Raw genomic sequence first — 15,687 nt, 5'->3', positions numbered from 1 at the left:
TTACAGAAAGAAAGTTTCAAAAAAGTATTCTGATATCATTAATTTATTTCCTGTGAATGTGTATTTATTTTCTCATTAGGCAGAGGCTCTGATTTTCTCAGGTGCCACAATGCTCAGAAGAAAACAAAAAAAGGAATGAGTCATGACATCCCGGAAGATAACACATGTAGTTTTTAAAATACAAGGGAAAATGATGGTTTCCAAGCCACTACAGTTTTAGAAAACATCCTAAATAAACTGCAAAAGGAAAACATTAATTTAAAAATCTCAGGTTGTCCAATGACTTGTTGAAATAAAACAGGAAAGTTGATGATAACTTTGGAGTAAGGACAAGAGATGAATAAACAACCTTTTAAGATCGCATGCAGAGATAGAGCTGAGTAACTCTGATGAGACTTGACATATTAGAGGGTTAAAGGGACATTAAACCCTGTAGGCCTCATTTTTTCAATCCTTGAAACCAATGAAGTTCGATTGGAAAAGTCATTTTGATTTTGTTTATTCTGTTCCTGCTATGGTTTTTTTTCCCTTTGAATTACATTTTTTACATTAAAATACTCTACATATTTCTCATTGTTGTTGTCAAATCAGATTTCAAGTCTAAGCTATACATTCTGCCCACATTAAATAAGCTGTATAGATTCACATATAAGGACTGTTTCTTCAGCAAGAAATAATAAATGTCAAACTCATAACTCTGAGCTTTTGTTTTTCCCTTTTAAAGGCAAAGGGCATACTTGAAGACAGCACAATAGTTCCAGGCAGAAAATGAGTAAATGTGCATTCACCACCATCATATATAAAGAATATGCAGTATATGAGAAAGTAATGAGAGAATGGCTATAAATGAAGGTTGAAACGAACATACAGGTTGATCACTACAGTAAGATAATTTTTAAATTATCTAGAAGTATTTTAAATAAGTCCTATAGTTCCTTAGTTCTAACAAGTCCAGATTTACATATACATTTTCAAATATGTAAGCAACAGCTATGGCAGAACCCCTTCACCTGTCACTGAATTACATCCAGCTCTGGACCCAGATATAACTGAAACAATTTTGCAGAGGAACTAGAAAAGATACATAGCAAGAAACTGAATATTCACTGCATTATTTAGAAAGGCAGACGGCAAGCTGGAGTGTTGATAACCCAGCCTTAGCAATGTTCGACCTTTCGCAACTTCTGTCCACGGACAGAAGCTGTGTTCGGTATTTCTCTCCATACCATAGTTCCCTCAAGTAGCACAGTATCTCTTACAGAGAGTCCTGCATATCAAGCTGAAGTCACTCATATCTGCAAATCCTACTTAAAAAGAGTAAATCAATACTGATGATGCTGTACCAGGTTGCTGTGTTCTAATGGTACATTAAAAGAAGACATGAGAGAGACGCTCAAGCCCTTCAAGTTAAGCTGAAGGAAGAGCAAAAGGATTTCTAGGCATTTCAAGTTCCATCTGAAGCCTTCACACACAATGATAACATTTCTACTGAAACGCTGTATTACCAATCAGTTGTCAGAAGGATAGCTTACGTAGCACAAACCAGAGTAATAAGTGAATTCGCAATTAAATAATTTCAATGTAGGAAATAGTTCCTACAGATCACAGGACTGAAATTAAAATACAGGATTTGATAAGTTTTTATGTGAGCAATAGCTTTATAAAGCATGCCTATGTATTACAGGAGCTAAATTCTGCAGCAATACAAAGAGACAGATATTAAACCTTCTGTCTTCTGGCAGTCCTCAGTCTTTTCATACCCTGCCTATAAGCTCCTTAACTGAAATGTCTAAAGCTGTCATGACACTGTCAGCAGGATCATGAATCTCTGATCTTGTTTCACCTGTTCCCCATGTATTATTTTTTTTTTGTCCTCACATAATCCATCACACACAAAATACTCTTCATCCCCTCTTCAACACCCTTCACATACCCCTCAGCTTCCCTCTTCCTGCCCACCAGGACTCTCTCTATGCCTTCACCTTCAAATACCTCGCTAAAATTCACATTTTCCATGAAACTGTCCCACTTTCTTCTTACCGATATTCCTCAGCATCCCTTTCTCTTTTGCCTTCTACGTGACTTTGTTCACCAGAACCCCTTCCTCGTCACCTTCCCCACAAACACCATCACAACATAAACAGACTCAATCACACAACCTCAGCTCTAGAAGTCCTGAAATCACTGCTTAGCACTGAAAGTCTACCCAGCTTTCTGAAACTTTGTACCGTATCAAATTTTAACAGCCCAGCTCTAAGCTCTTGAGCACCCCCTAACACGTATCTTTTATTTGCACAGCTGTTTAACTCAGAAGAGCAGGGGTGCATTGCACTACCACCGGCACTACTAAACAACATGAACGTACAATGCAGCTGTTAAGTAGAGATAATATCCTGCTTTATTACATGTTTTTTGAGATCTAAACAAAATCACTTCTGTCATATATACTAAAAATGGGAATATATTAAACGAAGCAGAAAGATGCATTAAGTAGCGTTTTATTTTCCAGTAAATCCTGATTAACTAAGAGACCCCAGATAATTAACGCTGGACTCAGTAACAATGTGACATATCTGAGAGGAAAACAGAGAATCAGGCTGACGTTTTTGCTTGATGTCTGTATATTGCTTTTTCTTTAGAACGCCCCCCATCCAAATCCTTACTGGAAGCACTTGGCTGCTTCAGGTTCACACTGTAATTAGTTGTGTTTCCACCCAACACATCATAACTTACACAAGACATCTTTTCGACACAGAAACGACTCCTATTCTCGTCTTCAAGCAGGCTAAGAAAGGAATCTACTCATCTAACAGATGGCTGAACGAAAGTACTAACAGCACACCAACGTGCAGCCAAACAAACAAAAAAATACGACCGACTCCCTTCAACACGGCGAGCTCTTGTTTTCAATCAAGAATTTGCCTTGCAGCTCTTTCAGCCGGTCCAGAAAAGGGGGAGGAAAGGCAAGGAAAGCGCTGAAGGAGGTCAATTCAAATCAGCAGTGAACTCTTGCTTTCCAGTATCCCTGCCCCTTCGTGAGGGCTCCGGCTTGCAGGGACTCGGTCAAGGCAGGTATCTATCCTCGAAGCACAGCCGGACCTTGGCCGCCGGCAAACTTTGGCAGCTCGGCCAAGTCAGGACGGAGCGATAAACCCCAAACCCCGCCGCCTTGCCTTTCCTACCAGAAATCCCTACGGAGGCTCCCGGCAGCTTTCAGCCTCCGCCAGCCCAACCCCACCGCGAAGTGACCCGCTCCACCACGAAGTCTCTTCTCTCCGCCGGACACGCGAGAACAACCGGAGCCGTACGCCGGGAAGGGTGAGCGGAGAGCCCGGCTTCAGCCCCGGCCCGCCGGGGCACGGACGCTCCCCCACAGCCCAGCCCCGAGGCCGGGGGAAGCGGGGCGTCCGTAGCGGACCCCGGGGAAGGGGCTGCACCCCCCCACGCTCACTCGGTCCCCGCGGCAGCCCGCTTCCCCCCGGGACGAGGTGAAAGGGACGGGGAACGCAGCGCCCGGTCCCGCCGCGGCGCCCCCCCCCCCCCCCCGTCGTCCCCACACAGCGGCACCGGGCCCCCGCCGGCCGCCACGGTGTGAGGGGAGGCTTTTTGGGTTCGGGGGAAAGGGGTATACGGACTCCCCCCACCGCCCAGCCGCCGGTTTGGGCGTGAAGGAAACCTCCGCTTCCCAAACTTTCCCCGGGCACTCACCGGCGGAGCTCATGGTGCTCCCCGAGCGCCGCGCCGTCCTCTCCCTCGTCCCTCACGCCACGGCCCCTCTGAGGGCTGAGGAGAAGGAGCCCATTGTTCCCGCGCGCCGCCACCCAGCAGCAGCACCCGCCGCCCGCCGCCGCATAACGCCCCGCGGCTGGCGGCAGACTGAGCGCCAGCAGCGCCCGCTGAGCCGCCGCACAGCGGCGCCCCCTACCGGCCCACCCCCCCGCCTAACCCCACCCCAGCCCACCAATCAGAGCTCCCGGAAGCCGGCTCTCGCTGTGCCTTCTGGGGGTTGTAGTTCCCGCCCCTGTGAGGCACGGGCGGGGTGGGGCGGGGCCGCCGGCGGAGGCGCGGCGGACTCCGTTTCCCAGAGTGCCCACAGGGGGTGGCATGGCGGAGAAGGATGACACCGGAGTTTGACGAAGAAGTGGTGTTTGAGGTGGGCGCGGGGGCGACCCGGGGCGGGTTGGGCCCGTGTCTCTCCGCCCCTTTCGCCGGGGCGTTGCGCCGCGATCCCCGGGGGCGGCGGCGGCGGGTGTGTGTGTGGCGGGGCGGGCCGAGGTGACCGTTGGGCGTGAGGCGAGCGCTCGGGGCCCGGCCGGCGGCAGCGCCTGAGGCGGGGGAAGGCGGGGAGCCGGCGGGACCGGCGGGTCCGGGGCGGTGCTCGGCGGGACCGGCGTGGGGTGTCCGGTGCTCCAAAGCAGCCCGGGGACCCGAAGTCCCGCCGCGGAGGCCGAGGGCGGGATCGTTGGCGGGATGAGGCAGCCGGGGCCGGGCTCTGCCGGGGAAGGGGCGATCCTTTGTGCGGCGGCCGGGCGGGTGTTCCCCTCGGAGCCGCTCCACGCCGGCCTTTGAGCACCGTGAGGGGCTGAGGAGGGGTTAAACGGCCGGGCGGGCTGTCGGTGAGGCGTGTGGCGGCGGCACAGCCTGGGAAGTGCTGGGGCAGAAAGGCCGGTGCTTGTGGGGGGGGGGTTGTGCAGCTTCCCACCGCTGGCCACTGAACCCTGGGGTCGGGGGTAGGGACGGTAAATCCGCTAATAAATCCCGCTTCTGAATCAGTGTGATTCACGTAAAAGGCGCGTTTCACTCGTCTGTGTAGTAAGTACTGAAACTACCTTACTTTTCTAGGGTTTGTGTTATTCACAGGGTTTGCAGAAAACTTTTACGATTATATTGCGTGTCTTGTTAGATAACGGGGCTACAACATCATCTTGGCCTTATTTAAAACAGTGGCTAAATATAGCTGCTGTTGCAGTTCAGTAACGGAATCAGATCGGTTTGCAGCGGGTAAATGTAATTGCATCTTCACGGAGGGCACACCTGTTTTTGCAGGTGTACAGAGAAAGTGGTTATAGAGAAAGACTGTCTTTAAAATGATTAATTATTATAATAGTTATAAGGCTTCTGGTTTTACCAGGGCGCAAAAAGCTCCTTACCTAAGGAATGATTTTTTTTTTCAGCTGCGTAAGTACTACCTGTTTATGGCTTTGGTCTGTACCACCAAAGTGTTTATCCACAACCAACCTTGAACGCTAACAATAAAATCTATTATTGATATTGCTGCTACGTTAAATCACTTCCTTTAATGGCATAAATCCACGGTGAGAATTTATTTCATGGGTATAATGCCTACCCTCTGCATTTCCTTCTTCAGTAAAAGTGATACTTGTTTTACAGTTCCACAGTTCTTCAGTTCATGCAGCAGTTACCATTTTGATTGAAAAAGTTCTGCTGCATAGGGAGTAAAAGATCTCCCTACACGTGCATATGCACTTCACTATTTTCTTTGCATTTTGGTAATGGATTTCCGTCACTAGTAAAGGCTCTTTGATACATTACTGTATCAAGTGTGTGTGTGTGTGTGTATATACACATTTAGAGGTATACTGAGTGACATAGTAACATATCTTACATTTGTAAGGCTACAACTATAACAGCAGATAAGCAACAGCAGGAAAACCAAAGATTTTTTTCGTTAGTTGATTGGTTGGGGTGCAGAGCTGGGCGAGATACCTGCTGATAATAACAGGTACCTTGAAATACCCACAAAAATTATCTTCAGAAGTGCTCAGCAGGGTTCATGCTATTGTAAAATGAAGGGTCCACAGAGAGTTATGAACATATTACACACAGATGAGCCAGAGATGGGAATTAACAAGGAGCTGAAAAGTATTTGGGTAGTTAATGCTACAACGTATTTATTTTTTAATTACTGTTTTAATTTTTTTCTTGGGCCCCAAACTCTTCCCCCTTAATTATTTGTGATTTCTGGTAAGCAACTACATTTTTTCTGCACGTCAGTAGGTTGCTTCCCATGTTGTTCTTCAGCAGTCACTGTTGCAAGGAGGCTTTCAGCATTTTACACCTAGGTTACTGTGAACAGCTGTTTTCTCTGTGCTTTTGGAGCTCTTGCGAACAAGGTATTGGTCAATATTATAAGCAGTAGTGGTGTGCTACTAAATGCATAATCAGGAAAGAAGTGGTCCTTCATGTTTTTCATACCCAACAGAATGGGTAGGAGAGGGAGGAGAAGCAAATAGGGTATGCTTCACCTGTTCCACACCACAGTTATGCCCAGTGTTATTTTCTGCACATTTTTCAGGTCATAGCTCTGTCCAACAGGCCCTGAATACATCAGTGACAGCTGTCTGCATTACAAATTTTGCAGCATCAAACAGATGATGGCTCACTGATAGATATTTATGAGCTTCCAAGGACCAATCATTTTTCTCGCTATCAAATGTATCTCTGAAGGAAAGGAAGTGCAAACATGGCATCACTGCCCTGGGAAGCAGTGTTTTCTGTCCAGTTCAAGAGCCATTGCAGATCATTGTGACTGAACAATAATAAATGATGGGCATTTTACTGTATCCAGTAAGTGCTGCTATACTCTATCCAGTCATGGTTTGACACCAGCCAGCAACTAAGCCCCACGCAGCTGCTCGCTCACTTCCCCCCCACCCAGTGGAATGGGGGAAAGAATTGGAAAAATTAAGGAAAATTCAAAAGCTTTGACCAAAGATTCATTCTTTAGGAACTCCATTAGTAACCATCTTTAGCTGATAGCTTTTCATTCGGCATAACCCACTGTTATCTCTGCCATCTTTATATTTGGTTCCTTTCCTATCTTTTTCATCTTAACTGATGTGGCACAGTATCAAAAGTCCATACCCCATATGGCACAGTATAAAAAGTCCATATAAACTTGCATTTTCTTTAGAAAAATTAGCTGTCTTGTCAAAGAAAGATGTTGAGTGAGTTTGGCACAATCTACCTCTGATGAACCCATGTGTTATCTTCTTTGATGATCATCTGTTTTCTTCTTTGTCTTTCAATTTTGCAAGAAAGAATAATTCTTCTCAGTAGCATGCTGGCTTTTGATCAGATTCATAGGCTTGATATATTCCTGATTGCTTTTTTCTCCTTGTCAATATAGGCACTATGTTTGCTTTTTTCCACTTTTGAGTTTATAGATTTATTAAAAATCCGTTCTGCTGGATCTTTGATCTCCTGTGCCCATTCTTTCAGAACACTGGGATGAAGGTGATCCAAACACTGCTCTTTGAGTGCATTTTCAGCTCCCGATTTCTGCTTCCAGCTAAGTCATTTGTCCTATATTTTAATGCGCTTGTGCAAGTTTGTTTTTTACATTTGGATAGATATTAAAGCTATGCTCACAGGATCACAGAATGGTTGAGGTTGGAAGTGACCTTTGGAGATCATCTGGTCCAACCCCCCTGCTCAAGAGAGAAAGGAAGCACCAGGGCTCAGCTGAGCTGGCAACTACATGGCACTGGGTCTGGCCTGTGCGAGGAGGAGGTAGGAACGGTGGAGTTTAGGAGGGACGTGGGACAAAAGTGCTTGGGAAATATTGGGCAACATCGTAATGCATTCCAATGTCAGGTTCAGAAAGACAACTCTCACTGCATATTTAGGCAATGTGCCAAGGTGCTGCTTGGTGCTGAGGGGCATGGAAGATGCCTTTATGTAATGTTCTGATATACAGATTTCTGAAAGATTGAAGAGAGATTCCATCAAGAGGCACCACCATTTCCCAGCATAATACAACTACATTCAGAACAGCCTTTAGCTGATGTGTTCCCTGCATGCCTACAATAGTAAAACATGTATAAAATATGGCATTTCTTTGCTTAGAACACTGGTGCATCCCTAAATTGAGATGTTCAAATCCTCATCTGACCCCTTTTAAACCAAGTGTAGATTTTATCAAAACACTCAGTGATGTTTGTTTTCACAAATGCTTTCTCCACCTAAATTGAGCTGTTCTAAAATTATTTTGTTTAAAAAATGAAACAAAGCCAAATGAAAACCCCAGGAAACCTAACCTCAGAAACTTTTTGCTGTGATGAAAATTTTAAGTCACATTCATTCAAAAACCTGAAAACTTTAGGACTTGCAAAGTAATGTGACTTTTGTCAAGTATCAGGCTTATAAAAGTTGAATTCTAAAAAGTAATCTCAGACCTTATAAGTAAGGAAAAAGAAGAAGCTGAAAAAGAACATTGATACAACTTCAATGGTGGGGTCAGTAATGCTCCTTAACAGGATTTTTCTCACCAAATATTGGGTGGACTAAAGATGTAGTACTCTCATTTTACACATGTGTGACATAATGCCAGTTTTAAATGAACAGTTCTGTCAAAACTGCAGTTCACTTTTCATTCTGATGAGCTGGTTCTGAGACTGTGCTTTGTGTGCCTGAATTGTGGGCTGTTGCCAGAAGAGGTGTTCGGGCTTCAGTCCTCTTTTCCGGCTTATTCTCATCCTTTTACTTATGCTGGCACCTGGATTTGTGGGTGATGCTATAAACTGGCTCAGGAGACTGGTTAGACTATAAACTAACCTGGCTAAGAAAGAAGAAAAAGATGGATTTTATTTTTTTACAATCAGATCAGTTCCTTGTTCCATCTCACCATTTGGCTGTATAAATATTACCATTACTGTTCTAAAATGGTACTGCAGCTTTCATCTGCACCCACTAGTAATGGCAGAGTAAATTGACCATGTAAATGCAGCCTGGGGAGATCCCTCTGCTGCAAATTGCAGTGTACTGTAGAGGCACCTGGACTAGTGATGGATGGACTATTTTGGATATTTTGCTTCTCAGCAGTCTGCTAAGAGGGAGGGGAGGACAGGCTGTGCTCCTTTTTGTCACATTACTGGAGGCGGGTGACACCGGAGAGAAAATAAAAGAAACTGCAAGCTTAAAGTTGTGTAGAGAACAGACTGGTTGTGGTGGAGGCCAAGTAAACTCATCAGGCATTTTTGGATAACACTAATGTCATATCTGAACGGATGGAGAAAAGTATTATATGGGCCATATGGTGTGTACACCCATATTGCCTTTAGTATTTTTAATAGACAATTTTAAGACAAAAGTACATGATGATCTATAGTAAATTTTGAGGTCTGTTGGTCCAAAAATTTTTTAATCCCCCTTTGTATTAATTACGCTGGGGTCACGTTTACAGGAGGGTTAATACTGCAGTAACTGCTCTCACAACTTCTAGTTGTGAATCAACTTCCTTGAGACACTTGAATGAAAAAAAAAATTACTCGCTGTACTTTTAGTCATTATAATGTGACTGTCTCTTGTTTCTTGGATACTTTTCACTTCAGTAAAGACTCTCATTAGGAGTCAGAATTAACATGATTTATAATGGATAAGCAAGTTAATTCTTTGGAGCTGGTATTTTAAAGAGGTTTCAAAAATATTTCAGAAATACTCTACTAGTTTACCACTCAGATGCATTAATTTGATTCATTTAGTTTTGAATGTAAGTGAAGGGTAAAATCTGTGAGTTGTTAGTAACTGGTATAAAACAAAGCAGTTATCCTGTATCAGCCTAGTCCGATGACCTGCGTGATCAGTGACTTCCCACCCAAAGCTCCAGGTACAGAGTCTGGCTGGCCTGTTACCCTGTCCTCCCAGGAGGGTAACATTTACTGCTTTTGCTTTCAGATTTTCAGGTATTTTTCATCTCTGTCCTTGTCAGAAAGGTCCTGCTCAGCTTTTCACCTGTATTTGCAGGTCCCCTTTTGAACAGGTAAATAATCCAGAGCTCTCAGTGAGTTTCAGGGCTTTGTGTAGTACATAATATTTCTTTCTAAGACTTTTCCACGGTGGTGGTAATGTGCAACCACCTGCTGAAAATGCAAAGGAAAGAGCTTTAGAGCTTTCCCTTGTCACAGGTCCGGTGGTACAGAACTATACACAGGCTGTAAAACTTTTCTAACTCTTCAGGATACGTGGGAGCATGCAGAATTAGATATATATTATGCATCAGAAAATATCCAGGAACAGCTTCAAAGTAGTTCTCGGAGCCTGCTTCTAAATCAGATGATACAGTAGTGCTGGAGAAACCAAGGTCTATGCTCCTGAGGCGGTGAAAGCAGAATAGGAAATTTAAATGACTCTTTTGCTGCCTCGAAGTCATTGTCTAATATTAGCCCTCTCAGCGCCTGGCTCTTTGTCAGTCGAAGCACAGGAGGAGGTGGTTGCCAGCCAGGAGAATATGACCAAGGCTTTTAAATACTGTTGCTTGGAAAGTCTTATTAATGGCTGCATATAAGATCGATGTTCCGTAATTCTTTCAAGCAGTATCTTTTTAAAAGCCCTTAGCAATCTGTCATCCTCATCTCCCTCCCCCCAGTTAGAAAGCCACATTAGTCAGGAGAAATCGCACGGTCCTGGGAACTTTCAAACTGCATCCACTGATGCCGTCAGGAAAATGCTACTGTGCAGGGGCACAGGTGCAATTACATTGACGGCTGCTTCTCATCCTCGGCTCGGGTCATCCTGGAGGGACAAGCGGAAAGAAACGGGGAGGTGGGCGAGATTCTGTCAGGTGCATGGGAGCAGTACCGAAGAGAAAAATGGAATACCCTCTTCCAGGAGACAAAGATCGCACTGTCTGTGAGTGTTAGCTCTACTTCTTCAAATCTGTGTTTTGAGAGGGGGGTAGAGATTTCAATACTGTTTATTTTGTTCTGAGTTTAGCCACCTGTTCAGCATATCTCAGCCTTTGCTGTCATTGTGGTAGAAATGTTTAATTTATTTTTTTTAACTGATAATTCATAACTCATAGTTATTTTGGAGGTGGTTTAAGCTCCCACAGTGTTTTTGGCATATTGGAAACATCAGTTTTGGAAAAACTTATCTGTATTTTAAGAAGAGATCTTTAAACTTCTTATTTTGTGCAATGGCATTAAATATTACTTGTAAGGTTAATCTGCTCCATTAGCTATGGTTGGAAACTAGGGCAGGGTTCACTAGGTAGTGAATTTTATCATAGTAAAGAATATTGGGTGTGGGAAGACCCCGTCTCTAATGGAGAAATCCTGAGTCATTTACTTCATGATGCATCAGCAAAAATAATTTGGGTGTGGCTTTGATTTTCAGCTGCTATTGTAACCACACTATGAAAGCTAACAGTGTCTTAATCTGATTTCTGATTGCAAAGATTTTTTTTCAGAATACGCACAAAATGCCTCACATATTAAAGTGCAATATCTATGTTTGCAAGGCTGCAATAGATGTAAGTATTTGACTAGATACCTGTCAAAAGTAAGCTCTTTTCTGAAGCTGCGGAGTTCTCTACTATAACAATCTTTCCATCACATAGCAGTAGGCAATGTTATACATGTTTGATTATCTTAATGTTTGGCTTGGTTTTGAATCTTTTGTATTTATTTTTACTGTAGGCTTAGAGTTGCAAAGACGATGTTTAGTCTTCAGTTTAGGTGATGTTTTTTTCCTAACCAAGTCAGTGCTGTATGACAAGTGGCATTAAAATAAGCATTGGGAAAGGGCTAAAGAACAAAACTAATTTAGTGGACTGTTCTTTAATCCTGCATAATATATCTTGGGTTTAGAATAAGACTCAACGACTTTCAACAATGAAAAAAGGAGAGTTTTCGTTAAACATATGTATGTGAGTGAAATTATTTTTAGTAGTATGGCTCTAAAATAAATATGCTCAGGGAGTTATGAATGAGGAGCAAAGGTTTTTCTTTCTTGATTCTGGAAATGGGAACTTATATAAACCTCTACTATACTATCCTATAAATGTCTAGTTACAATTGAATGGATTTGCAGTATGACTGACTGTAGTGAATTAGAAAAGTCATAAAAACATAACTGGTTTTTTTTTGTTGTTGTTGTCAGTCTCTGCTGAGTCCTCAGAAAACCCTAATTCTTAGAATTTTCAAAAAGTATTTTCCTACTCAATACATCAACTGTTTCTGACTACCTTGCTTCACTTTTTAAGAAGATTTTCCGTGTATAATCTGCATGAAGTACACCAAAGAATAATGGCATTTTGTCTTCTGTCGGTCCTGGAACTGTTTTCCATTTCCAGCACACATTCTGGACAAGTACCATAATAAAAAAATGCCCTGGCTGTAAATGTAATTCCTGTCTCTTGTATCTAGGTGGTCTCAGAAAGTGACGTAGAAGAAGAAACTTAGAAGAAATTTCAGAAATAAATACAGCATATTGCTTAAAAACCCTGTCTTGGTATCCTTACTTTCTTGAGAAAATACTTCCCATCAGTAACTGGTAGTATGATGGTAACATAACAATAAGCTGAATTACTAAAATTTTTTATCTTGTCTACTTTGTACATTAGTCATTAACATGTCATTCTACCAGAGACAACTAGGAGTAAATAAACAGTCAAACATGAGTAATACTAACTATTCCAGTTACTAAGTTGAGAGTGGTTGAAAGTAAAGATTCAAAAATACATGCAAATAGATTCCGCTAGAATAATATGATGCTGTATTAATAGGAAGATGAGATTTTATATTTTAAATTTCCTTTTCATGCCATCCACTGAAACAACCTTGCTGTCCCTTTACCTCACATTCTAACATAAAAGCTTTCTCTCAAGTCTAAATTATATATTTTTTAAGTTACAACCTATTACTGCTTGCAAGGATAAACTTTCTGATATGTTCTGAATTTCTTAAAGTGTAGGATCTATAATACATGCAGAAATGTAAAATCAGTTGCTTTTTTTTTTTTAATGTTAGACTGGAAAAAAGGAACACATGAATTTTGGGCAAAGAAAATCAGGAGGAAAAAAGGCAGATCCCTCCTATTTTCCCCAACCAAGTAGATTTTTTTAGTATTATCATGGCATTTGCAGGAGAAAACAGCTGAGCTTGACAATGCTGATGAGTGACAGCATGAATTGAAATCAAGGAACTTTTCTCATAATTAAAGTGCATGTGCAAGAATATGTGCATATCTGTGATCTTTTTTATGGGAACAAAGGCATTTAGGAGTGAGAGGTTTGGGTAAGGATGTAAGCTAGAAATTCAGAGCTATAATTTGTGGCACATCAGACACATGAGATTTAATTGGTTTTAAAGCTTTGTGAAGATGAAAAATACTTTGTAAGCATTAAGTATAATGCTTCTGTCTCTTGTATTGAAACAAGTAGTATATAGAATAGGATATTTTAATGGTATCACATTGTAATTCTGTAGTTGCATAATTAATAATTTTCTGATTCTTTAATAATATTGGAACTTTTGTGTGAATGTTCACAGACATGAAATGTACCCTTCAACTTTTAAAAGTTCCTGTACTGGATTTTCTAGCCGTGACTTACATATATCATGGGAGAAATTTGCTATAGACTGATGGAGACATCCTCAGTGAGTTACACAGACCACACAGCTTTACAAATGACAGGCTTGTCAGTATCATTGAAAGTTGGGCAGTATCTAGGACATGAAATACAATAAATAAATAAATAGTGTATGTTTTTATGTTAGCATAGGCTAATGTATGTATGCCATCAGTGATATTTCTAATAGAAGAGGAGTGTAATCATCAAATTTTCTGAGCAAAAATGGAAAGCTGCTTGTGCTACACATGAGACTTCACTCTTAATGGAAGACTTTTGTGATTGATTCATTAAGGTTCTTAATAATGTAATTTCACAAGGGCTTCAACCCACTTCTTATTCAGTGCTCTCTTTACCCACATCTTACATGCTTCTAATGGATTTGGAAAGGGGAACAATGGTGGTTTTACTTACAGCGTAGGGGATTTTAGTCACAGCATAGTTCTTGGTCATTCAAGTTAATAAAAAAAGAGATTTTCCAATGTGCACTTAAGTTCCACTAATAATCTTTTAGAAAAAAATGTGAAAGAGAAAGCATGTGGAGCCAGAGAAATATGTTAGAGGAGGATTATTGTAGCCTAAGTACTTTCTGAGAAACTGAAGGAGGAGAATCTGTATCTACTTGAAGGAATATGTGATAAACATTCAAGTTACATTTGCTAACTCCAATAGTCAGAAAATAGTCAGAAAACTGATTTCCAGTTCAGAGCAGTGATCAAAAAATTGCAAATCTACCCATAATGAGACCCTGTAAAAGCCTTCAAAAAGTTAATCGGAATTTATGTAAAACTAGTAAGGTGCCTGTATTCTGCCTTGATTACAAGAACAAATGAAATTATTCTTCCTAGCTAGTTTCATTAACATTTGGAGAGATGGTGTATTTTTTACTATTTCTGTAGAGTAGAAAATGTACTAATTACAGTTAGATGGAAGGTTTTGACCTTGCCAAATACCCAGTAAGAGGGAAGAATTGGGCATTCTTACATCTCTGCAATATTTCACTTACTAAACATAGCGTTCAGGATTTTAGCTAATTCTGTCTTCAGTGGACAGAGTCTCTGTCTGTCTCTCTGCCTTCCTTCGTCCATTTTTGTGAGGAAATGGAACCAACCTAAATAGCATTAGACCGATTTTCTTGATCAGCTTTTAGAAAATTATCTCATTATGGACCCGAAAGCGAGGTGCACCCGGAGATAGTAGTGGAAAAACTCCTTGGTATATTTGGGTTGTTTTGCCAGCTGTCTGTATCTAGTGAGTACCAATAAAGTACGAGAATAGTTACATGTCAAGTGATGGCTGGCCTTGCTTATGACAAGTATGATCAAGATGATGGTCAAGATGATGGACAAGTATGGTCAAGATGATGGACAGGGCTGGCAAGAGCCTAGATACAATTTCCTTGGAGTCCTGCCTGAAGCGAGCATCAAAACGATGATTTTGAAGAAAACATTCTCTCTTCACCCACTGCTTTGTCTATGTGCCTTGGCCTAAATGGGGAAAATTGTGTCTGGTTCTTACTGAAACTTCCATGCTACCCTAAATCCTCTCGTGTTGGGGTGTTCAGGTTGTTCCAGGTGTGCTAGCAGCGCACAGTCTGGCTCTGTATGAAAACCATTTTAAGAAGACGAAGTTATGCATATCCATTCATATTTTGAGTTTTGTCCTGAAGTTACTAAGGGAATTTAACTGTGTCTTAAATAAGAGAAATATTCTAGTCTATTATGTTTTCTTTTCCATTTTAATTAAGTAATTCTCTACTTAGTGAGAAACGTACCTTCTTTCCAGCCAATGCAGAACAGCACATTGTTTAATTAGTCAGATGCATTTGAAAAAGTACTCAACTGTGGAGGAAGGGTACTTGGAAAAAAGATAGGCTTGAGTTGTCACACTGGCAAAATTCCCACAAGGAAATGAGTCACTAACCTATCCTAGCATTTTGCACAATTGTTGTCATGGTGGGTGAGGGGCATTGTCTGTACATTAGTATGAATGTTTGAGTTTCGGGTAATGATCGAACACTGAATCTGTTGTGAGTAACTTGAGCAGAGCATGCAAAAGTATGGATTTGCATGCTTTAAATAGGTAAGTGATCAAAATAGCACTTTGGTGATGAGGTTAAAAAAAAAATCCCTAGAGGTAACAAGTTAATTTGTTCAGCTAGTATGAATGATTGGTTCTAAGTTTTATTGTATGGCAAGCAGTCATTTGAGATTTGGCCATGTTGGTACAAGGTCATAGCAGATGGTCCGCCTTCACAACTTGCACCAGCAAGTTAATGATAGTTAATGTAACAATTTGTAGTAGATGTTCTGTTG

The 15,687-nt window shown here is 41.8% G+C and overlaps 2 protein-coding genes across 10 annotated transcripts in view; one reads left to right on the top strand and one right to left on the bottom strand.

The window, feature by feature from the left end:
- FGD6 (FYVE, RhoGEF and PH domain containing 6) overlaps positions 1-3,861 on the bottom strand; it is a 73,478-nt gene extending 69,617 nt beyond the window's left edge. For all 4 annotated transcript variants that reach the window (XR_012654526.1, XR_012654524.1, XR_012654525.1 and 1 more), the window contains exon 1: positions 3,709-3,861. Coding sequence is in view for 1 of the 4 variants with exons in the window: in XM_075058246.1 (XP_074914347.1) it covers positions 3,709-3,721 (13 nt within the window). In the remaining 3 variants the exon portion in view is untranslated. The remainder of the gene's footprint in view (positions 1-3,708) is intronic.
- A 188-nt stretch (positions 3,862-4,049) lies between these two features.
- Positions 4,050-15,687, top strand: part of VEZT (vezatin, adherens junctions transmembrane protein) — a 92,914-nt gene continuing 81,276 nt past the window's right edge. For all 6 annotated transcript variants that reach the window (XM_075058001.1, XM_075058002.1, XM_075058003.1 and 3 more), the window contains exon 1: positions 4,050-4,153. In XM_075058001.1, the coding sequence (XP_074914102.1) occupies positions 4,118-4,153 (36 nt within the window). In that variant the 5' untranslated portion in view covers positions 4,050-4,117. The remainder of the gene's footprint in view (positions 4,154-15,687) is intronic.

The sequence above is a fragment of the Buteo buteo genome, chromosome 26 (genome assembly GCF_964188355.1).
Source record: "Buteo buteo chromosome 26, bButBut1.hap1.1, whole genome shotgun sequence".
Classification (NCBI taxonomy): Eukaryota; Metazoa; Chordata; class Aves; order Accipitriformes; family Accipitridae; genus Buteo; species Buteo buteo.
Note: the sequence above shows the minus strand (reverse complement) of the source record. Positions and strands in the feature narration are given on the sequence as shown.